Genomic DNA, 24,220 nt, shown 5'->3' with positions numbered 1-24,220 from the left:
AGTCCTTTTTTTAAAACTTTATCACTGAAAGCCAAGCACAGTGGCTCATGTCTATAATCCCAGCACTTTGGAAGGCTGAGGCAGAAGGATTGCTTGAGCTCAGGAGCTCAAGATCAGTCTGTGCAACATAGTAAGTCCCTGTCTCTACAAAAAAATTTTTTAAACATTAGCTGGGTGTGGTGTTGCACACCTGTAGCCCCAGCTATTCAGGAGGCTGAGGTGGGAGGATTACTTGAGCCCAAGAGTTAGAGGCTAAATGATCCATGGTCATGTCATTGCACTCCAGCCTAGGTGGAGTGCACCTATGTAGCCACCACTCGGATCAAGATACAGAACATTTCTAGCAACCCACAAGGGTGTCTTCTCTTATAAGGTCAGTGCCCCCTCAAAGTAACCATTATTTTAACCTTTATGACCTTAGGTCAGTTTTGCTGGCTTATAGACTTTATCAGATCCTGATAGAGCCATTTCTTTCGACTCACCTCCACATTCAGTACATATTTACTGGTGGTTTGTCTTGAAAAGATACAAATGTCTGTGTTCCAGGACTCCAGGAGCAGAGGCTGAGCAGCAGGATACAGCTAGTGTGGAGCAGTCCTCCCAGAAGGAGTGTGGGCAACCTGCAGGGTAAGCTGAAGAATTCGTCGTTTAAGACTAAGCTCTCAGTTTCGTCTACCTCATTTAAAAAATAGTTCTTCCAGGCCGGGCGCGGTGGCTCATGCCTGTAATCCTAGCACTTTGGGAGGCGGAGGCGGGCAGAACACGAGGTTAGATCGAGACCATCCTGGCTAACACGGTGAAACCCCGTCTCAACTAAAAATACAAAAAGAATTAGCCGGGCGTGGTGGCAGGCGCCTGTAGTCCCAGCTACTCGGGAGGCTGAGGCAGGAGAATGGCGTGAACCCGGGAGGTGGAGCTTGCAGTGAGCTGAGATCGCGCCACTGCAACTCCAGCCTGGGCGACAGAGCAAGACTCCGTCTCAAAAAAAAAAAGGTAAAAAATAGTTCTTCCTGATTCACATTGATTTTTGTTTTCTTGCCAAAGTTTTTTAAATGAGAATAATACAGGCTTGTAAACAAGTAAACAAAAAATATAACAGAAGTATTTAAATAATGGATAATAGTTTCCTATTTGTCCCCCTCACCCCCGCCCAATTTATTCCCTAGAGGTGGTCATTGCTAATAATTTGTTTTTATCTATGCAGACATTTCTCTGCATATAAAGATATAACGTGGTATATATATGAATATGTATACTTTTTTTACATAAAAGGAATAATACTGTACATACTGTTCTGTATTTGGTTTTTCACTTATGTACATCTTTCTGTGCCAATATATATAGGTGTGCTTCACTTTTTAAATCGCTGCCCCCAGTTCTATTGTGTGGATCTACAATAATTTAATGAGTCCTCTATTGATATACATTTGGATTGTTTCCAGAATTTATTTTAAAAAAGTGAAAATTGGGGCTGGGCACAGTGGCTTATGCCTGTAATCCCAACACTTTGAGAGGCTGAGGCAGGAGGATTGCTTGAGCCCAGGAATTTGAAACCAACCTTGGCAACATAGGGAAGACCCTTTCTCTATAAAAATTAAAAATTAGCCAGGCATGGTGGTGCACATCCACAGTCCAAGCTAAGGTGGGAGGATTGCTTGAGCCTGGGAGTTGGAGGATGCAGCAAGCCGTGATTGCCACTGCACTCCAGCCTGGACAACAAAGTGAGAACCTATCTCAAAAAAAAAAAAAAAAAAAGTGAAAATTGATGCTGGTTTATAAGCTCATGCAGCTTATTTTTTATTTTTAGTTAAACCAGCTAACTTATTTAAGTAACTTTAGAATTGCTTCCGACAAGTGTCCTTTCATTTTTTTCTAATATTAAGAGTATGAGAAGAATTTCAAGGGCACAATTTACAACTTTAAAAACAGAAACTTTTAATGTCAGTATTTGGTAAAGAATCTCACAAAAGAGTTTTATGTTATGTACCATACAGTGGTGTGGTGGTTGTATTCATTCAACAAGTTCTACAGAAAGCCCCCTGTGGTTCATTTTCTAGCAGTTATTTTGTATACCAGAGCTGTATAGAAAATTATGGATTTTTTCTTTGCATTGAAGAACTAGCTGATATTATATCTTACATTTGGTTTTTATTTAGGCAAGTGGCTGTTCTTCCGGAAGTTCAGGTGACCCAAAATCCAGCAAATGAACAAGAAAGTACAGGTATGTGGGTGGGTAAAAGGTTAGAATCAGAGAATATCAATGCTAAAAGGACTATAAGAATCACCCACTTTACCTACTTAGTTTCTACATTTAAAAAAAAAAATCTAAGCTCCAAAGAAGTTAAGTGATTTGGCCCACATTGGAGACTGAAACTTGGCACACCTGTCTCTCGGTGCAGTGTTCTTCCAGTACATATTCTGTGATCACCTGTCAGCTAAGGACTCAAGACAATGCCCATACTCTTCTGCTGTACTGGTTTTACCAGCACTGAGGCTTAAATAGCTAGTAATAACCTGACTTCACTTTTTAGTTGTTACTAAAGAAAACTAAGAACCATTTTTATTAGATAGTCAGATTTTGGTTACAATACCAGATACATCTCCATAGCATTTTCCATCAGTTTTAATGAATTTGATTAGGAAACAAATGGTCACTTCAAGATTAGAGAGTTCTGGGTATACTCCATTGAGGACAGTTGCTTATTGAAAAACTATCAGATTGTCATACCAGAAATTCTACCACAGAGACAGCATAACTTCATGTAAAAAAATCTGGTTTTAGTCTCCACTTTCTAGCAATGACCTAGGCAAGCTCTTTGAGTCTTGGATTTGTTATCTATAAATGGGAATAATAAACCAACTGTGGAATGTTGTTAGGCTTAGAGATCATTTATGTAAAGTACTCTACATGTAGTCAGCGCTCAGTGAGCATTTGTTACTGCAACCACTTTGGCCCCTGTCTATTTTCTCCCTATTAGAACCTAAAGCAGTGGAAGAAGAAGAAAGTAATTTCAGCTCCCCACTGATGCTTTGGCTTCAGCAAGAACAAAAGCGGAAGGAAAGCATTACTGAGAAAAAACCCAAGAAAGGACTTGTTTTTGAAATTTCCAGTGATGATGGCTTTCAGATCTGTGCAGAAAGTATTGAAGGTGAGTGGATTAAACCAGATTGACCCATCGGCAGAAGCCCTGTTTCAGCTAGAGCTTCATTTTCTGAGTATTAGCACCATTTAGGTGGCTGTTTTATGCTAGATGGTAGGGGGATACCTGGAGGCATCATACATTTCACTTGTCCTTGAGAAGTTTGTCTTATTGGAGAAATAGCCATATTTTACATGAAAAGTTAATGATACAGATTATGTTTTCAACATTGCACACACCTTAGCAGAGCCCCTGAGAACCTGCTTCTCCCTCCAGCCTTGTTTTTTGCCGTTCCCTCATGTGCCTTCTGTGCCCTTCTGTCTCCCTTGTGTGTCTTCACACGTGCTTTCTCCTCTGCCTGGAGTTCTCTCCCTGCCCTCAATCACCTGGTGAGCTCCAGCTCACCCTTCAAGATCCAGCTCAGACGGTCTTCCCTGACCTTCTGAGGTAGCTAAGCCCTCCCTCTCCCTCCTTTTGAATTTTACATGTTCTTCTCTCATAGCTTAAATTTTGTTTTGTACGTGTTTGTTTACTTTTATCACTCACTCAGCAAGCTCTCCATAAGGGCTGGAATTTTATTTTCTTATTCATCTTTGTATCGCAAGCATCTAAGTGTTCATCCACCTTTGAAGGACTAGTAAATGTTCTCTAGGCTGTAAGTACTAGAAGAGTTCAAAGGAGAGAAAGGTCACCATGGGTGAGTTAGGGTTATCAAAAACCCATGAAGATAAATAGAAGATTCTATTAAAGGAGAAAATGGAATTTGGGTTAGGCAAAGAAGAATGCAGGGCTCTCTAGGAAGAAGAAGGGAGGTAAGCAAAGTTAGAAAGGCAGGATTGCATTTGGTGGGTTTAGAGTAGTGTCAGATGAGATGGCATTGAAATCCATGTGAGGTAGTAGTGAAGGAGAAAATTGAGAATGTGGATAGGGCACAACAGGTTTTAGAGGGCTTTCAGTGCCAAACATGAGGACTTTGAAAACTTGAGGGAGTGAATAGAAGCAGAATTTCAGGAAACATAATGTGATAAGCTCTCTATGTAAGACAGATTGAGCATGAACTGGAGATGCTCAAAGACGAGAGTTTACTAATGAGAGTATTGCTAGAGTAGAGATGTCTGGTAATAAAGCCCACATTTGGTGGGAAAAGAAAGGAAAGGAAAGAAGAATGAATACACTTGGTTGAATATGGAGAGGGGAGAGTCAAAGATGACCCTAAAGATTCAGGCCTGGGTGACTAAAACAAAAGATAATGCATGGAGAACAAAGGAAATAAGTAAGGAGTATGGGGGTTCCACAGAAGACACTGATGTGGAGTGATGTAAGAAATCCATGTGGAAATGCCTAGCAGACAGGAAAAGATCACAGAATCTTGGGTTAGAGCTGGAAGGAACTGTAAGGATTTTCTAGTTCTGCCTCTTAACTTTAAGGAACAGAGAGATTATGATCTTCCCACAGTCCTGGTCAAATCATTATTACTAGTGCTGTTTTGATTAGGAGTACAGGGAACATAATAGTACCAAACATTCAGGTGTGAGACCCAGACTTCCATCAAGAGATGTGAATGCGTTGGGGATTCAGAGTTCATTTCGGAAGGTCTGACTTTCCTTCGTGCTTCTGTGTCCTCCAACAGAAAGAAGCCCTGCTGGGGAGTGCACCTTTTCAGCTCCTTTCACATGTAATGAACTGATTTAAACTCTAAGAAAAATAATAAAACACTGCTCTAGGAGGGCAAATGTTCACACTGTAGGGATTCTAAGCAGTGCTTGTGCACATCATTGGTATTAAGGGTTTATGTGCATATTTTCTGGCTTACGGTTTTCTTTATTTCCTTTCAGATGCCTGGAAGTCATTGACAGATAAAGTCCAGGAAGCTCGATCAAATGCCCGCCTAAAGCAGCTCTCATTTGCAGGTAATGGCTGGAGGTGTCATTCCACTCCTGTCTCAGAATATTATGGTAAATTGTTCGCCTAAGGCAGAGTTGATTCTGTGAAAAAAAAATCAGTTAAAATTTTTTTTCACAGCTTTATTGAGATTTAATTCACATACCATACAGTTCACCCATCTAAAGCATACAATTCAGTGGTTTTTATATATTCAGAGTTGTACAACCACCACTACTCTATAATTCCAGAACATTCTCATCATCCCTAAAAGAAACCCCCTATTCATTAGCAGTCATTCCTCAACCCCTGGCAACCACAAATCTACTTTCTGTCTCTATGTATTTGATTATTCTGGACATTTCATATAAATGAAATCAGACAATATGTAGCCTTTTGTGACCGTCTTCCTTCACTCAACAGAATACTTTCCAGGTTCTTCCCTTCTGTTACATCTTCCCTTCCACATCAGTACTTCATTCCTTTTTACTGCCAAATATTCCATTGTGTAGATATACCTTATGTTGCTTATCCATTCATTAGTCAATGGACATTTGGGTTTTTTCTATTTTCTGCTACGAACAATGTTGCCACAAATATTCATGTTCAAGTTATTGTGTAGACATGTTTTTATTTTTTTTCAGTATATACCTCAGAGTGGAATGGCTGGGTCATATGGTAACTCTTTAACTTTTTGAAGTACTGCCAGGTTTTTTTTCCAAAGTGGCTATACCATTTTACATTTCCACCTGCAATGCACGAGTGTTCCCATTTCTCCACCTTTGCCAACATTTACCTGTTTTTTTTTATTTTTTTTATTTTAGACATTGTAGTGTGAAATGTGATCTTTTCTTAAAGTTGAACTCATTTACCATTGGTATTAGACTTCATATTAAATTTAGGCAGCATACAAACTTATTAATACACTTGTTTTGGGCAAACACTAAAGATTTTAATCAGTGGATCCTGTGGCTCACACCTGTAATCCCAACACTTTGGGTGGCCAAGGCAGAAGGATCATTTGAGGCCAGGAGTTCAAGACCAGCCTGGGCAACATAGAGAGAATACATCTTTACAAAAAATAAAAATATATATATTAGCTGGCACCGTGGCATGCACACCTGTACTCCCAGCTACTCTGGAGGCTGAGGCAGGAGGATCACTTGAGCCTAGGAGTATGAGACTGTATTAAGCTATGATCTTAGCACTGCATTGCAGCCTGGACGACAGATAAATACTCTGTCGCAAAAAAAAAAAAAAAGAAGAAGAAGAAGGTTTTAATTAAGCTAAGGTAGAAACCTTCCATTGACTTTGTTTTATCCATATCTACCTCTCCTACCTCCTTTCAGATTGCTCCTGGAAAGGTGAGTGAATGGGTACTTACAGGAATTTTAACTTTTTTTTTTTTTTTTAGGAATTTAATTTTATCTGTGATGTTTTTCCTTTAAGAGGGAAGGGAAGGAAAATATTTGGATGCACATTAGAAAATACATTTGGTCATTTTATGTGACAGGTACATGCGTGGGTATTATAACACCCTGTGTATTTTTTTATATTTAAAATTTTTCAGAACTTTTTTAATTAAAAAAAAAAGAGAAAAAGACCCAACAGGCAGTTTATCTCCCACAAAATACAAATGGCCCATAGCATGAAAGGGTACTCAATCTCAGCTAGACACAGTGGCTCACACCTGTAATCCCAGCATTTTGGGAGGATTGTTTGAGTCTAGGAGTTCGAGACCATCCTGGGCAATAGAGTGAGACCTCATCTCTATAAAAAAAAAAATTGTTTAAATTAGGCAGGCATGATGGACCACATGCCTGTGGTCCTAGCTACTTGGGAAGCTGATGTGGGAGGAGCGCATTGAGCCTGGGAGGTCAAGCCTACAGTGAGCCAAGATTATGGCACTGCACTCCAGCCTGGGTGACAGAACAAGACCCTGTCTCGAAAAAAAAAATCTTGCTCATAATTTTTAAAATTCTACCCCAAAAAAATAAGTCACATCCCTTTCTCTCTGACACAGCCCTTGTTATTCTCCCATCTGCAATGTTCAAAAGCCCTATAACTGAGTCTCCCATCTCGCCTCCTTGTACCCTCAGAGTCTCCAGAGGTGCCTCAAAATCTTACTATTGCCTACTAGTTACAGAGTACAATCTTCAACCCTTAGGTATTTGTTATTAGTAAATATTTACTGACCACTCGTAAAATGCCTGGTACCATGTTAAACGCAGGATACAGTCGCTGAGTAGCGACCCAGCCCTCTTCTTTGAGGTTTCCAGTCTATGGATCCTTACATGGCAAGGTCCTCTTCAGCCGGATTCATCTGTTCAGTCTCAGCTTTCCCCACTTCCCTCACTGCTCAAGATTCTTTGTTCTGCAGCCACACTACACTATTTACTGTTCCAGATCCATCCATGTGTCTTTTTTTTTTTTTCTCCAAGACAGAGTCTTACTCTGTCACCCAGGCTGGAGTGCAGTGGTGCAATCTCGGCTCACTGCAACCTCCGTCTCCCAGGTTCAGGTGATTCTCCTGCTTCAGCCTCCTGAGTAGCTGGGACTACAGGCGCGTGCTACCACACCCGGCTATTTTTTGTATTATTATTATTATTATTATTATTTTTTTGAGACGGAGTTTCTTTCTTGTTGCCCAGGCTGGAGTGCAATGGCACAATCTCGGTTCACCACAACCTCCACCTCCCGAGTTCAAGCGATTCTCCTGCCTCAGCCTCCCGAGTAGCTGGGATTACAGGCATGTGCCACCACGCCTGGCTAATTTTGTATTTTTAGTAGAGTCAGGGTTTCTCCATGTTGGTCAGGCTGGTCTTGAACTCCTGACCTCAGGTAATCTGTCCGCCTCAGCCTCCCAAAGTGCTGGGATTACAGGTGTGAGCCACCACGCCCAGCCTAATTTTTGTATTTTTAGTAGAGACGGGGTTTCATCGTGCTGGCCAGGCTACTCTAGAACTCCTGAGCTTGTGATCTGCCCACCTCGGCCTCCCAAAGTGCTGGGATCACAGGCATGAGCCACTGCGCCCAGCCCATCCATGTGTCTTAAAGTATAGTCTGTAGATGTGAATCAGAATCCCTGGGCTTGGAGCTGAGAAAGCTGAATTTTTAATATGTGCCTCCAAGCAATTCTTATTACTTACCCTACATGTGCTTTCACATCAGCATAACATGGTTGATGCAGTTCCCTCTACCAGGACCTACTTCCTCCATCTACTCTCTTCTGTCCAAATTCCCTGGTTTACACAACAAACTCCTGTTAATCCTTTAAGACTTTGCTCAAGGTCACCTCTTTTCTTTAACCTTTTTTGATCATTCTTCCTGTGCCTACGGAAATCCCAACTCTTAACTGATTTAAAGAGTGAGATAATCTATCATTTTATATAACAGAAAGTCCAGAGGTAGGAGAGACATCAGGATTGATTGGTACAGGAGCTTGCAATGTCATCAAATACCTAGATTCTTTTCTTCTTTCCACTTTACGATCTATAGTAAAACTTCATCTTCAAGCTGATAGCAAATGGCTGCAGCAGTTCCCACAATAACATTCAGTCATCGCAGTGTTCAGAGGAACAGGAGAGGCTCTTTCTTAGGAACAAATGGACATCTCACGGACCAGAATTTGGTATCATGTCCATTTCTTTTTCTTTCTTTTTTTTTTTTTTTTTTTGAGACAGAGTCTCACTCTGTTGCCCAGGCCAGAGTGTAGTGGTGCAATCTTGGCTCACTGCAACCTCTGCCTCCCGGGTTCAAGCAATTCTCCTGCCTCAGCCTCCCAAGTAGCTGGGACTACAGGTACACGCCACCACACCCGGCTAATTTTTGTATTTTAGTGGAGATGGGGTTTCACCATGTTGGCCAGGATGGTCTCGAACTCCTGACCTCAGGTAATCCACCCACCTTGGCCTCCCAAAGTGCTGAGATTACAGGCGTAAGCCACTGCGCCCAGCCCCATGTCCATTTCTAAGCCAGTCTCTGGCAAAGGGACTTGGATTCCCAGGATTGTCTTAGATTAATCATCTGGGGTGGAAGGTTTAGCCTGGAGGTTAACCACAATGACCCTTGTGTTCCCCAATCCAAAACCTGTCCATTATTCTCCATTTCCAGTGCTGCCACCTTGTCCTTACCCTCATGCCCTTATATTCTAGTGGTGTATATGTATATGTAAGTACCATGAAGAAGATAACATGGGGAAATAGAGAGTAACACAGAGGTGGGTAGTTGGTGGCAGGAAATCTGGAATCTCTTGATGAGGTAACATTTGAGCTTAGACCTGAGTGATGATGAGAAGAAGCCAATAATGCATATACATAAAGTGAAAGTCCTCGAGGCAAGCTAGAAGGCTGAGGAAGGAGAGTTTGAGCTTATAGTGTGCCAAGATCATACCCGTGAATAGCCACGGCACCAGCTGGGCAACACAGTGAAACTCCATCTCTTAAAAAAAAATTAAATTAAATTAACTATGTTTTCTAAAGTCCTGAGGGAAACAGCAGATGAAAAAGTCCTGAAGTGGGAATATCTTTGATGTGTTTATTGTCTGTTTCTTCCATGAAGTAAAAGCTCTATGAATACAGGTACCTTGCCTGTCTTGCTCACCTCTATGTTCCTAAGGTCCTGTCTGGCACAGTGGAAAGATGGAAAGAGTGCCTGGGATATTTTAGGTGTGCAGTAAATATTTATTGAATGAATAAATGAGTCTCCCACAAGCAGAACAGATTGTTCCTTCTTAAGAGTTCCCATAGTACTTTATATTATACCTTAATTTGGACACCTGCACATTGTATGGTTTGTATACGTCTCTGCCTTCCTCTGCTGTGAGCTCCTTAAGAACAGACGGGGCCCACACATAATGCATCTTTGTTTTCCCATTATCAACACAATATTAATCTCATTGTAATCTCTCTGGTGAATGAGAGTTGAACATTCAGCATACATATTAAAAGGAACTTTCTGTGAAAACATACTTGAGTGTGTAGTACGTTTTCCAATGTCTTTTTTTTTAACCTAAGAATTCACAGCAATCTAGAACTTCCAGGAAAAAATTAGTAAGGAAAATTAGTGGTCTGTAGAAAAAAGAGTTTGCCAGCTGGGCGCAGTGGCTCACACCTGTAATCCCAGCACTTTGGGAGGCTGAGGTGGGTGGATCATGAGGTCAGGAGATCGAGACCATCCTGGCTAACACAGTGAAACCCCGTCTTTATTAAAAAATACAAAAAATTAGCCGGGCGTGGTGGCGGGTACCTGTAGTAGTCCCAGCTACTCGGGAGGCTGAGGCAGGAGAATGGTGTGAACCCAGGAGGCGGAGCTTGCAGTGAGCCAAGATCGCACCACTGTACTCCAGCCTGGGTGACAGAGCGAGACTCCGTCTCAAAAAAAAAAAAAAAAAGAAAGAAAAAAGAGTTTGCCATTGCCTTATATGGCTTAAGTTCTTATCGAGTTGTGTTATATACTTAAGCCAAATTCTTAAGGGACCAACAGTTGTGATCATAAGAATGTCACTTATCTGGGGCCAGTGCAGTGGCTCACACCTGTAATCCTAGCAAGTTGGGAGGCCAAGGCAGGAGGATCACTCGAGGCCAGGAGTTCAAGATCAGCCTGGGCAACACAGTAAGACCCTGTCTCCACAAGAAATTTAAAAATTAGCCAAACACAGTGGCATATGCCTGTAGTCCCAGCTACCTGGGAGACTGAGGCGGGAGCGGCTTGAGCCCAGAAATTCAAGGTTACAGTGAGCTATGATCATGCTACTGCACTCCAGCCTGGGCAACAAAGTGAAACCTGTCTCTTAGAAGAAAAATATTGCTTATCTAGAGACAACGTTCATTTTGTTTGTTTGTTTTTGAGATGAGGTCTCACTCTGTTGCCCAAGCTGGAGTGCAGTGGCATGATCATCTGCTTTTTCATCTGCTGTTTCCTCTGCACCAGGACATTACACCAAGGTTACATCTCTAAATATGCTTCATAATGCAAACTGTATGTCTGTTGGAATTGCATATGTGCAATTGCAGTCCTAATACAATTACACTTATGAAATGGATACCTGATCCACAATAGACACCATTACTGTTTCTATATCTATTAATAATACCAAAAGCAATATTTGTAAATGAAATAATATTGTTTACTTAATAAAAATATAAAGAACGTTAGCTATTTGCTAGTGTCAAAAAGAAATGTGGCAGTTGTAACTGTGCCCTGTCCCTTTAATGGAAGAAGCCAAATAATTTTAAAATAAAAGCCTTTCACCATCGATGCCAGCAGACTTATATAAATGTTGTTTTCATAAAATAAAAATAAATAAAAAATGGTCATTAACAGCATGAGACAGTGAGTAGAACAAAGCAGCTACTGAGTGTATTACTCCACACATTCATCATAACAACACAAGAGTTCTGTGTTAGGGGTGTATTAACATTGCTTTTAAACTTTAGTGAGGCTGGCTGGGTGCTGTGGCTCACACCTGTAATCCCAGCACTTCGGGAAGCTGAGGCAGGTGGATCACCTGAGGTCAGGAGTTTAAGACCAGCCTGGCCAATATGGTGAAACCCTGTCTCTACTAAAAATACAAAAAAATCAGCTGGGCATGGTGGCGTGCCCCTGTAGTCCCAGCTACTTGGGAGGCTGAGGCAGGAGAATTGCTTGAACCCAGGAGGTGGAGGTTGTAGCAAGCTGAGATCAGACCACTGCACTCCAGCCTGGGTGACGGAGTTAGACTCCGTCTCAAAAAAAAAAAAAAAAGAGACCGGGCGTGGTGGCTCACACCTGTAATCCCAGCACTTTGGAAGGCCGAGGCGGGCGGCTCACGAGGTCAGGAGATCGAGACCATTCTGGCTAACACAGTGAAACTCTGTCTCTACTAAAAATACAAAAAAAATTAGCCAGGCGTGGTGGCGGCGCCCGTAGTCCCAGCTACTCGGGAGGCTGAGGCAGGAGAATGGCGTGAACCCGGGAGGCGGAGCTTGCAGCGAGCTGAGATCACGCCACTGCACTCCAGCCTGGGTGACAGAGTGAGACTCCATCTCAAAAAAAAATAAAAATAAAAAAATAAACTTTAGTGAGGTATCTGGGGGAACATGAGCTTATAGAACCTAGGTAATCCGTTCCTAGATGGATTATATTTGTAGTTATGCAGCCCAGAGTTCATATCTTGTCAAATCATGCAGACTTGGGAATGTTACATCAGTTCTCTAAGCCTGTTTGCTCACCTGAAAATGAAGCTAGTAATTCCTGCCTTGTGTGGTCATTATGAGCATGAAATGAAATAACACGTGTATATAGCATTAGCATACAGCATTTCTGTGTAATACAGCAAAATAGTCCGTAGTTTGGTGGCATGCTTTTTTCACTTAGCCGTCTATCACGAACATTTTCTATATTGATAGATCTGTATCAGCATCATTTTAATGGCTATCTGATGCTAATTTCGAGCTAATATGTACTATAATTCACCCTGGAGCAGCCTCTGGCAGAGGGACTGTAGCATAGGCATTTCTGTAGGACTGTGCTGTTTCCTGTTGACTGCGCTCCTCACTGCCCTGGTGCTTCTGATTCTTCTAGGTGTTAACGGTTTGAGGATGCTGGGGATTCTCCATGATGCAGTTGTGTTCCTCATTGAGCAGCTGTCTGGTGCCAAGCACTGTCGAAATTACAAATTCCGTTTCCACAAGCCGGAGGAGGCCAATGAACCCCCCTTGAACCCTCACGGCTCAGCTAGGGCTGAAGTCCACCTCAGGCAAGTTCCCTTGTTTTCTGTCAGCAGTTTTGGGTCTTGATTTTCTTATCTCATGACACCATCATCTTCCCACATACCCTTTGAGATTTCCAGTGTTAATGCCATTGTCCTTTACTGCTTTATTAAAGCATTTCTCTAAATATGTTTTAATCTTTTGGCCCCAGGAAGTCAGCATTTGACATGTTTAACTTCCTGGCTTCTAAACATCGTCAGCCTCCTGAATACAACCCCAATGATGAAGAAGAGGAGGAGGTACAGCTGAAGTCAGCTCGGTAAGTCTTGAGTGGGGAGCAGCCATTAGAAACTGCTTTCCCTCTCCTCCAGCTGGTCAGGGCACTATGTAGGAATTTGTTTGCATCAGAATTTCCTGGATAAGATTTAAGAAGACTGAAATCTATTTGTGTTGAAGTAGCAGTAGGTGCCTGGTAAGGAGTGAGGAATATAAGGTACAGAGGAGAAATTCAAAGAACTGTAAGATGCATATTTTCTTTAATGATAGTATACTGTCAGCTTTTGTTGTACCACCATAGTCGTCATGGTCAGAAAGTACTATATATACTAAAAATGGGACTCATTGGCCAGGCGCGGTGGCTCATGCCTGTAATTCTAGCACTTTGGAAGGCCGAGGCGGACAGATCACAAGGTCAGGAGTTCAAGACCAGCCTGACCAACATAGTGAAACCCCATCTCTACTAAAAATACAAAAATTAGCCCGGCGTGGTGGCACGCGCCTGTAATCCCAGCTACTCAGCAGGCTGAGGCAAGAGAATCGCTTGAATCCAGGAGGCAGAGGTTACAGTGAGCCGAGATCGTGCCACTGGACTCCAGCCTGGATGACAGAGCAAAACTCCATCTCAAAAAAAAAATGGGGCTCATTTTATAAGGCACTTATTCAGTTTGGCATTAAATAAAGAGTGTACTAATTTTCTCTAGGAACTTTCAATTCAAGACTCAAAACATTATTTCCTGAAGAAAATTTGTTAATAGTATGTCTTATCTCTTAGGAGGGCAACTAGCATGGATCTGCCAATGCCCATGCGTTTCCGGCACTTAAAAAAGACTTCTAAGGAGGCAGTTGGTGTCTACAGGTATGGCTAAAATTCTAGAAAGAATTACAGAAAACAAATGCAGTTTTTCAAAATCAAAGTAGACCAAATGCTGGAGTGACCTTCCTCACTCAGTAAGTGAGGATTTTACGGATGCTATTTATTGACCCTCATATCCTGGGATCCTGTACCTCCTTGTGTTGAACAAGGACTTTAACGTAATAAGCATTAAAACATTGCTGCTTCCAGTGGGTTGCAGAATGGAAATACCTTTCATCTTTGGCCATTTGTTAGATGGCCAAATCAAGTGGGTCCAAATTTTTATTTTCTCAAGTATTTGTCCCTCCTGGGGAACTAACAGACCAGGAGAACTTATTCATGTATTCATGCACTTAACCTTACTTGCAAAATTTGTGTCTGACCTCTTTTCCATCTTTGTCCTAGGTCTCCCATCCATGGCCGGGGTCTTTTCTGTAAGAGAAACATTGATGCAGGTGAGATGGTGATTGAGTATGCCGGCAACGTCATCCGCTCCATCCAGACTGACAAGCGGGAAAAGTATTACGACAGCAAGGTAAGTCTCCCACTTGCACTCACATAGTTCTTTTGTTTTGCTGCAGAAAGGGACCAGTATGATCCCTGGATCACAAAAGAAATAGTGTATGTTATCAATTCAAAGATGTTTCTTAAAAAAATAAACTCTGAAATTTGTGAGGCGCCCAGTAAAAATACAGAATCCACTCTGAGGATTAGTACAGAAAGTTACTCTTAGGTTTGTCTGAGTGGCTCCTAGTATCAGAAGCAAATAGCTATACAAGTTTTAGGTTTCTCTTTCCTGCAGAGACATTAGGAACCTCTAGACTAGTGGCCTGTAATCTAGGAAATCCTCATGGAAGCATCTTGAAAGATAGTACTCGGAGAAATCTGGAAATTTTACTAGAAGAAACTTTCTCAGCGGCTATAGGTAACACCAAGAGAAGACTGGGACATGTTCTTAAACCTGAGTTTATAAGAAATGACAAGTTCTCCTTTCTCCTGCGTGTACAGGGCATTGGTTGCTATATGTTCCGAATCGATGACTCAGAGGTAGTAGATGCCACCATGCATGGAAATGCTGCACGCTTCATCAATCACTCGTGTGAGCCTAACTGCTATTCTCGGGTCATCAATATTGATGGGCAGAAGCACATTGTCATCTTTGCCATGCGTAAGATCTACCGAGGAGAGGAACTCACTTACGACTATAAGTTCCCCATTGAGGATGCCAGCAACAAGCTGCCCTGCAACTGTGGCGCCAAGAAATGCCGGAAGTTCCTAAACTAAAGCTGCTCTTCTCCCCCAGTGTTGGAGTGCAAGGACGCGGGGCCATCCAAAGCAACGCTGAAGGCCTTTTCCAGCAGCTGGGAGCTCCCGGATTGCGTGGGCACAGCTGAGGGGCCTCTGTGATGGCTGAGCTCTCTTATGTCCTATACTCACATCAGACATGTGATCCTAGTCCCAGAGACAGAGTTGAGGTCTCCAAGAAAAGATCCACGATCGGCTTTCTCCTGGGGCCCCTCCGATTGTTTACCGTTAGAAAGTGGGAATGGGGTCCCTCGCAGACTTGCCTGGAAGGAGCCTATTATAGAGGGTTGGTTATGTTGGGAGATTGGGCCTGAATTTCTCCACAGAAATAAGTTGCCATCCTCAAGTTGGCCCTTTCCCAAGCACTATAAGTGAGTGGGTCAGGCAAAGCCCCAAATGGAGGGTTGATCGGATTCCTGACAGTTTGCCAGCCAGGCCCCACCTACGGTGTCTGTCGAACAAAGAGAGGTCTGGTGGTTTTCCCTACTATCTTCCCACTCGAGAGTTCACTTCTGGTTGGGAGACAGGATTCCTAGCACCTCCGGTGTCAAAAGGCTGTCATGGGGTTGTGCCAATTAATTACCAAACATTGAGCCTGCAGGCTTTGAGTGGGAGTGTTGCCCCCAGGAGCCTTATCTCAGCCAATTACCTTTCTTGACAGTAGGAGCGGCTTCCCTCTCCCATTCCCTCTTCACTCCCTTTTCTTCCTTTCCCCTGTCCTCATCCCACTGCTTTCCCATGCTTCTTTCTGGGTTGTAGGGGAGACTGACTGCCTGCTCAAGGACACTCCCTGCTGGGCATAGGATGTGCCTGCAAAACGTTCCCTGAGCCTGTAAGCACTCCAGGTGGGGAAGTGGACAGGAGCCATTGGTCATAACCAGACAGAATTTGGAAACATTTTCATGAAGCTCCACGGAGAGTTTTAAAGAAACATATGTAGCATGATTTTTTAGGAGAGGAAAAAGATTATTTAAATAGGATTTAAATCATGCAACAACGAGAGTATCACAGCCAGGATGACCCCTGGGTCCCATTCCTAAGACATGGTTACTTTATTTTCCCCTTGTTAAGACATAGGAAGACTTAATTTTTAAACGGTCAGTGTCCAGTTGAAGGCAGAACACTAATCAGATTTCAAGGCCCACAACTTGGGGACTAGACCACCTTATGTTGAGGGAACTCTGCCACCTGCGTGCAACCCACGGCTAAAGTAAATTCAATGACACTACTGCCCTGATTACTCCTTAGGATGTGGTCAAAACAGCATCAAATGTTTCTTCTCTTCCTTTCCCCAAGACAGTGTCCTGAACCTGTTAAATTAAGTCATTGGATTTTACTCTGTTCTGTTTACAGTTTACTATTTAAGGTTTTATAAATGTAAATATATTTTGTATATTTTTCTATGAGAAGCACTTCATAGGGAGAAGCACTTATGACAAGGCTATTTTTTAAACCGCGGTATTATCCTAATTTAAAAGAAGATCGGTTTTTAATAATTTTTTATTTTCATAGGATGAAGTTAGAGAAAATATTCAGCTGTACACACAAAGTCTGGTTTTTCCTGCCCAACTTCCCCCTGGAAGGTGTACTTTTTGTTGTTTAATGTGTAGCTTGTTTGTGCCCTGTTGACATAAATGTTTCCTGGGTTTGCTCTTCGACAATAAATGGAGAAGGAAGGTCACCCAACTCCATTGGGCCACTCCCCTCCTTCCCCTATTGAAGCTCCTCAAAAGGCTACAGTAATATCTTGATACAACAGATTCTCTTCTTCTTTCCCGCCTCTCTCCTTCCCGGCGCAACTTCCAGAGTGGTGGGAGACGGCAATCTTTACATTTCCCTCATCTTTCTTACTTCAGAGTTAGCAAACAAGTTGAATGGCAACTTGACATTTTCCATCACCATCTGCCGCATAGGCCACTCTTTCCTTTCCCTCTGACCACCACCAAGTCCTCATATCTGCAGAGAACCCATTGATCACCTTGTGCCCTCTTGGGGCAGCCCGTTGAAACTGAAGCACAGTCTGACCACTCACGATAAAGCAGATTTTTCTCTGCCTCTGCCACAAGGTTTCAGAGTAGTGTAGTCCAAGTAGAGGGTGGGGCACCCTTTTCTCACCGCAAGAAGCCCATTCCTGTGAAAGTCTAGCAAAGCAATACGACTCAGCCCAGCACTCTCTGCCCCAGGACTCATGGCTCTGCTGTGCCTTCCATCCTGGGCTCCCTTCTCTCCCGTGACCTTAAGAACTTTGTCTGGTGGCTTTGCTGGAACATTGTCACTGTTTTCACTGTCATGCAGGGAGCCCAGCACTGTGGCCAGGATGGCAGAGACTTCCTTGTCATCATGGAGAAGTGCCAGCAGGGGACTGGGGAAAGCACTCTACCCAGACCTCACCTCCCTTCCTCCTTTTGCCCATGAACAAGATGCAGTGGCCCTAGGGGTTCCACTGGTGTCTGCTTTCCTTTATTATTGCACTGTGTGAGGTTTTTTTGTAAATCCTTGTATTCCTATTTTTTTTAAAGAAAAAAAAAAAAACTTAAGCTGCATTTGTTACTGAAATGATTAATGCACTGATGGGTCCTGAATTCACCTTGAGAAAGACCCAAAGGCCAGTCAGGGGGTGGGGGGAACTCAGCTAAATAGACCTAGTTACTGCCCTGCTAGGCCATGCTGTACTGTGAGCCCCCTCCTCACTCTCTACCAACCCTAAACCCTGAGGACAGGGGAGGAACCCACAGCTTCCTTCTCCTGCCAGCTGCAGATGGTTTGCCTTGCCTTTCCACCCCCTAATTGTCAACCACAAAAATGAGAAATTCCTCTTCTAGCTCAGCCTTGAGTCCATTGCCAAATTTTCAGCACACCTGCCAGCAACTTGGGGGGATAAGCGAAGGTTCCCCTACAAGAGGGAAAGAAGGCAAAAATGGCACAGCTCTCTCCAAACACATCTGAGTTCATTTCAAAAGTGACCAAGGGAATCTCCACACACAAGTGCAGATTGAGGAATTGTGGTGGGTCATTCCCAAGAATCCCCCAAGGGGCATCCCAAATCCCTAAGGAGTAACAGCTGCAAACCTGGTCAGTTCTCAGTGAGAGCCAGCTCACTTATAGCTTTGCTGCTAGAACCTGTTGTGGCTGCATTTCCTGGTGGCCAGTGACAACTGTGTAACCAGAATAGCTGCATGGCGCTGACCCTTTGGCCGGAACTTGGTCTCTTGGCTCCCTCCTTGGCCACCCACCACCTCTCGCACAGCCCCTCTGTTTTTACACCAATAACAAGAATTAAGGGGGAAGCCCTGGCAGCTATACGTTTTCAACCAGACTCCTTTGCCGGGACCCAGCCCGCCACCCTGCTCGCCTCTGTCAAACCCCCGGCCAATGCAGTGAGCACCATGTAGCTCCCTTGATTTAAAAAAAAAAAAAAAAAAAAAAAAAGGAAAAAAAAATACAATACACACACAAAAATAAAAAAAAATCTTCTAATGAATGTATCTTTCTAAAGGACTGATGTTCAATCAAATATCTGAAAATACTAAAGGTCAAAACCTTGTCAGATGTTAACTTTTAAGTTCGGTTTGGGATTTTTTTTTTTTTAATAGAAATCAAGTTGTTTTTGTTTTTAAGGAAAAGCGGGTCATTGCAAAGGGCTGGGTGTAATTTTATGTTTCATTTCCTTCATTTTAAAGCAATACAAGGTTATTGAGCAGATGGTTTTGTGCCGAATCATGAATACTAGTCAAGTCACACACTCTGGAAACTTGCAACTTTTTGTTTGTTTTGGTTTTCAAATAAATATAAATATGATATATATAGGAACTAATATAGTAATGCACCATGTAACAAAGCCTAGTTCAGTCCATGGCTTTTAATTCTCTTTAACACTATAGATAAGGATTGTGTTACAGTTGCTAGTAGCGGCAGGAAGATGTCAGGCTCACTTTCCTCTGATTCCCGAAATGGGGGAGAACCTCTAACCATAAAGGAATGGTAGAACAGTCCATTCCTCGGATCAGAGAAAAATGCAGACATGGTGTCACCTGGATTTTTTTCTGCCCATGAATGTTGCCAGTCAGTACCTGTCCTCCTTGTTTCTCTATTTTTGGTTATGAATGTTGGGGTTACCACCTGCATTTAGGGGAAAATTGTGTTCTGTGCTTTCCTGGTATCTTGTTCCGAGGTACTCTAGTTCTGTCTTTCAACCAAGAAAATAGAATTGTGGTGTTTCTTTTATTGAACTTTTAACAGTCTCTTTAGTAAATACAGGTAGTTGAATAATTGTTTCAAGAGCTCAACAGATGACAAGCTTCTTTTCTAGAAATAAGACATTTTTTGACAACTTTATCATGTATAACAGATCTGTTTTTTTTTTTCCTTGTGTTCTTCCAAGCTTCTGGTTAGAGAAAAAGAGAAAAAAAAAAAAGGAAAATGTGTCTAAAGTCCATCAGTGTTAACTCCCTGCGACAGGGATGAAGGAAAATACTTTAATAGTTCAAAAAATAATAATGCTGAAAGCTCTCTACGAAAGACTGAATGTAAAAGTAAAAAGTGTACATAGTTGTAAAAAAAAGGAGTTTTTAAACATGTTTATTTTCTATGCACTTTTTTTTATTTAAGTGATAGTTTAATTAATAAACATGTCAAGTTTATTGCTGCACATGGTTAAGCTTCCTTTTGGCTTTGGTTGGAGAGGGTGGAGAAAAGCGGGAGGGGCATGGCCTGTGACCTGGTCACAAAGTACCTTCCACAGTCCTTTAAGGTGGCATCACCAAATTATTCCCTGTAGCCCACCTTCAGGTCTGCTCCACACTGGCTCTCTTGACTGTATTTTCTTTCTTTATTCATCAGTGATGTATGTTCAGGACCTAATTAATTGTGAATATGAGGCAGGGTCAAGAGGACAAAGGAACAGGGCCTTTGCCTTCTACATAGCTCCCCTGTTTTATCCAAGGAGGTTAAGTATTGATTTTTATCGATTTTCTCAACTGTGAATATAATAAACTGAAAGCATTTCAGGGAGAAGCTGGAGAGCACCTTCTTTTAGCTGCACTCCACCTTAAGGCTGAAGCTGGATTTGTTTACTGTTTCTCCTGGGGGCAGGGGCAGTTGAGAAATAACCAAATAGTCTGCCAAGCCAGGGTCAACCCTCCAGGCCACAGGTTGAGCAAATGCTATAGCCATGGACAGGGAGACACTCCTCATGAAGGGGTGGTCCTCATCCTTTCAGATCAACTTCCTGCTGGAGGCTCCACCCTCACCACGTCCCTCCCTCTTCTCTCATCTGGAGTCACCTTTTGGGATTTTGGAGTTGAGCACCATGGGGACTCCAAATGATCAGGCAGTGCTGCAAGCCATCTTCAACCCTGACACCCCATTTGGAGACACTGTTGGATTGGACCTCGGAGACGGAGAGGAAGCAGAAAAGGAAGAACGAGAAGAAGGTGGGCATTTGATCTGGAGCGCAGCTCTGCACATAGGCTGGCCTGCTGGCCTCCCGAGGTAGCAGAGAGGGAGGTGGTTTTATAAGGCCCCTTGTTCCATGATTATGATTGAGATTGGAATCAGAGAGGTTGGCTGCTCCTTAGCGCACTGATGGGGGTTTGGTAAGAGACGGCCTGCCAAGAGGAGTAAGCTGGGGTTTGTCTCTCAATCCGTCAGCTCTCATGCCTCTGAACTTACCACTTAATTGACTGTATGATCCAAGCTTAACTGCCAGGTGATGTTAAACTCACATTTTTGTCATAACAGAGAACACCACCACCAGAACAGAAGACTGAAATAAGGCAGGGCATGGCTGCTCAGTTGAGTGGTTCCAATATAGCAAGCACAACCAGTATCCGTTAAACACTGTCACAAGCCAAGCTCCAAACTAACTCTTCCGCAGTGAGTGTGTTCACTGGCTTTTCCATTAGTCCCTAATGAAGGAGTTTTTGATCCTGTGTTTCTAGAGGAATAAAGCCTACACCTTACTAACTCAGGCCAAAACGCTGAGGGATACGTCAGAAGTGATGTTCATGATCTGGGAATGTCATGGTGGCCTTTGCATAAGAGGAAGTGTAGTAGAGTAAAATGCAGACAGGAGCCAGAATGACCTGGGTTTAAATCCAAGCTCTGCAATGTATGGCCTGTTGAGGCCACACACAAAGAACTTGAGCAAGTTCTTTAACAGATTGAGGAGTTTGGGCTTCATTCTCTTGGCAATGGGGAACCAACCAAGGCCCCTTCCCAGGTCTCTTGGAACTCAGGCAATGCTAGCTGCCAGCCTTAGTGACCTCATCTCCCCCTACCCCAAACACTGCAACTGACCCCTGCTGTGACCCATACCCAGTCAGCTCTGGCTCAGATCTCAGAATTCCAAAGCCTGAGGTGGCTTTTTCTTCTTGCTACCAACTGCACACCTGGCTCCTCCTGGCTCCTTCCCTGGCCCAGATCAAGTTTTCCCTCAAGCACAGCTGGAACAGTCCAAGGCCCTGGAGCTGCAGGGGGTGATAGCAGCAGAGGCTGGGGACCTCAGCACAGCCCTGGAGAGGTTTGGCCAAGCCATCTGCCTGCTGCCTGAGAGGGCTTCAGCCTACAACAACCGTGCCCAGGCCCGGCGACTCCTGGGAGACGTGGCAGGTAAGGGGAGATGCCCTGTATCCTCTGCAAAAGGGCCCACGGGAGGGCACAGACCAGAAGTTAAGTGGCTGTGGGGCTGGGGTGGCCTTGCTAAACCCCTGTGGAGCCTGTCTTCTTACCTATAAGGTAGGAGTAGTATCAGGGGCCCTGCTAATATCATGGGGCTGATGTGAAATTCAGAAGAGACTGCATTCCATTGATTAAGGAACAGTTAATGACAGCCTACTATGTGGCAGTAGACTTGAGGACACTGAAATAAAAGGTATATGGATCGCCAACATTTATATAGCAGTCACTATGTACCAGGCATTAATCACTTTACATATAAACTAGTAAATCAATCCTCACAACAACCCTAAAAAGTATGTACTATTGTTATCCCCAGTTTATGGATGAAGAAACTGAAGCATGGAAAGGCTAAGTAATTTGCCCACTATCATACAGTCAGGCAGCAGCAGAGCTGGGATGTCAACCAGGTGGTAGGGCCCTAGTGTGTGCTCTTAATCCCCACATGATACTGCTCTTCGAAAAGCCCCCAGTCCAGGAGGCAGAACAGACACATAATTCTGAAACCAGCAAAACAAGTTTGAGAGGGGTCAGCGTGGGAGCTGTTCCTGAAGGGCGAGTTTTGAAGGATGAGTAGGAGTTAGTTGGTGAGTGGAGAAGGTACAGTCTGTAGAGGTCCAAAACGCCTGCTGCATTCAGGTTATTCTAATTAAGTGAAGACAATGGGACCAAAGATGAGGCTAATATGAAGGTATAAACCATGGAAACCTAGTACTACTTGACTGTTAGGGGCAGTGGTGACGCAGGTGCTCCCAGAACCAGCAATGCCAGGCTAGGGAGTTTTGAGTCCACTCCAGGAACAGTGGGAACCTCCCAGGAGCCCCTTATCCAGGCTTATCTGCCCCAGATCACTGGAGACAGCCTGCAGACCAAAACCACAGGGAGATGCAGTGGTGATTCCAACTGGAAATTCCTCCAGACCAGCTCCTCTGAGGGAAACCAAGGAGTACTGCAATCTGAGCGCTTCTCCGGAGGCTCAGGCTGTTTAGGAGACTAGAGAACATCAGTGAATTGAAGCAGAGCCCGAAAGAAGCCAGCCTGGTGGACTTTAAGAAAAGTGGCTGGCTGCCTGAAGTTCTGAGTTCAGAGTTCTGAGGCCCAACCTAAGTATTTTATGAGAATAATAAAAATAAAAATGGTGCAGGCCAGCTCTGGCTCCAGGACCAAGGAAATTAGATACATGGAGATAACCAAAGAATGATGAAAGGCAATCAGTCCAGGATATAGGGGAGAGAGATGGTGTTCTAAAGAAAGCAATGGAAAAGAGAAAAGGGCCCTCAAAAGGAAAACAATGAGAAACTGTCTTGATTGTACTTGTAAGAAATGATTGTGCAGTGAATATTATTTTTTTGAACCCTGACATTCAGAGTCAGTCACCTGGCACATAGTGGATGCTTAATAACACGTGTAGAATAAATTGGCTGCTACTTCCCCGGGCAGTGGGCCAGACTCATAGTGACCATTCAGAATCCTGCAACGTTCATGTTTTCGTGTATTAGCGGTGGAAAATAATAGGAACAAGGCGAGACCTGGACTTCAGTCCCAGCTCTGCCACTAAGTGGCTTGGCTGTAGAGCCCCGGACAAGTCGTCTTAACTCTTCCACAGCCTTCATCTGTGTAATGGGAATAACGAGCCGTACCTCTAGCAGGTGCGAGGCGGGTTGTAAATGGCCACGCCCCGGAGCCGCAAGGACCACGGTGATCCGCGCGGCCGCAGGTGGGCTGGGGCTCGGGCAAGGCCGCCCAGGCCGCCGCTGACCCCCGCCCCGCCCGTCTCATCGGTCCCGCAGGCGCCCTGGAGGATCTGGAACGCGCGGTGGAGCTGAGCGGCGGCCGGGGCCGCGCCGCCCGCCAGAGCTTTGTGCAGCGCGGACTCCTGGCGCGGCTGCAGGGCCGAGACGACGACGCCCGCAGGGACTTCGAGAGGGCGGCACGGCTGGGCAGCCCCTTCGCGCGGCGCCAGCTGGTGCTGCTCAACCCCTACGCCGCGCTGTGCAACCGCATGCTGGCCGACATGATGGAGCAGCTGCGCCGCCCCCGCGACAGCCGCTGAGCGCCGCGGACCCGGGCGTCCGCGGGCGAGGGGACGGGACGGGGCCCTGAACCAATAAAGCCGTTGGTCCTCACCGACTCCGCCTGCTCCTGCGTCCTGCCCGCGCCCGGAGAGAAGGGCACTCGGGGGTACTCTGCGCGGGGGGACTCTCGGCGCGGGCTAGGGACCAGCCAGGGAGTGGTGAGCCACGGCCGCCCACCTGCCGGGGAAGGGCCCGTGGGGCCCGTGGTCTGGCATCGATTGGCCCCGCCTGGCGCAGCCCCCGCCCCTGCAGCGGACTGCGGTGCTCATCAGACCTGAGCAGTTGCTCCGGCGGCGCTTGGGGAGGCAGCCAGGTGAGCCG

At 44.3% G+C, this 24,220-nt stretch overlaps 3 protein-coding genes and 1 long non-coding RNA gene across 9 annotated transcripts in view; 3 read left to right on the top strand and 1 right to left on the bottom strand.

The window, feature by feature from the left end:
- The window catches only part of KMT2A (lysine methyltransferase 2A), a 90,401-nt gene extending 70,604 nt beyond the window's left edge, over nt 1-19,797 (top strand). For all 3 annotated transcript variants that reach the window (XM_030828994.1, XM_030828993.1, XM_030828992.1), the window contains 9 exons: nt 547-627; nt 2,157-2,221; nt 2,979-3,149; nt 4,976-5,050; nt 12,585-12,759; nt 12,924-13,031; nt 13,764-13,847; nt 14,250-14,379; nt 14,853-19,797. In XM_030828994.1, the coding sequence (XP_030684854.1) occupies nt 547-627; nt 2,157-2,221; nt 2,979-3,149; nt 4,976-5,050; nt 12,585-12,759; nt 12,924-13,031; nt 13,764-13,847; nt 14,250-14,379; nt 14,853-15,128 (1,165 nt within the window). In that variant the 3' untranslated portion in view covers nt 15,129-19,797. The remainder of the gene's footprint in view (nt 1-546; nt 628-2,156; nt 2,222-2,978; nt 3,150-4,975; nt 5,051-12,584; nt 12,760-12,923; nt 13,032-13,763; nt 13,848-14,249; nt 14,380-14,852) is intronic.
- On the bottom strand, nt 3,200-24,072 carry LOC115838580. Of its 3 annotated transcripts, none has more exons than XR_004033607.1 (3): nt 23,465-23,736; nt 14,228-14,276; nt 3,200-5,125 (listed from the first exon to the last, which is right to left on the bottom strand). It is a non-coding gene; the product is annotated as an uncharacterized LOC115838580 (long non-coding RNA). The 3 variants fall into 3 exon arrangements; XR_004033606.1 differs by lacking the exon at nt 3,200-5,125 and adding an exon at nt 13,039-13,181 and having other exon boundaries at nt 14,208-14,276; nt 23,465-23,730; XR_004033608.1 differs by lacking the exons at nt 3,200-5,125; nt 23,465-23,736 and adding an exon at nt 23,952-24,072 and having other exon boundaries at nt 13,862-14,276.
- On the top strand, nt 20,328-24,175 carry TTC36 (tetratricopeptide repeat domain 36). Its single transcript, XM_030828999.1, has 3 exons — nt 20,328-20,581; nt 21,570-21,758; nt 23,615-24,175. The coding sequence occupies exons 1-3, from the start codon at nt 20,341-20,343 to the stop codon at nt 23,875-23,877; spliced, it is 693 nt and encodes a 230-aa protein (XP_030684859.1). The 5' UTR covers nt 20,328-20,340; the 3' UTR covers nt 23,878-24,175.
- The window catches only part of TMEM25 (transmembrane protein 25), a 32,342-nt gene continuing 32,193 nt past the window's right edge, over nt 24,072-24,220 (top strand). Inside the window, exon 1 of one of the 2 annotated variants that reach the window (XM_012495878.2) lies at nt 24,072-24,212. The gene's annotated coding sequence lies outside the window, so the exon portion shown is untranslated. The remainder of the gene's footprint in view (nt 24,213-24,220) is intronic. The other variant, XM_012495876.2, reaches the window with a different exon arrangement.

The sequence above is a fragment of the Nomascus leucogenys genome, chromosome 15 (genome assembly GCF_006542625.1).
Source record: "Nomascus leucogenys isolate Asia chromosome 15, Asia_NLE_v1, whole genome shotgun sequence".
NCBI lineage: Eukaryota > Metazoa > Chordata > Mammalia > Primates > Hylobatidae > Nomascus > Nomascus leucogenys.
Note: the sequence above shows the minus strand (reverse complement) of the source record. Positions and strands in the feature narration are given on the sequence as shown.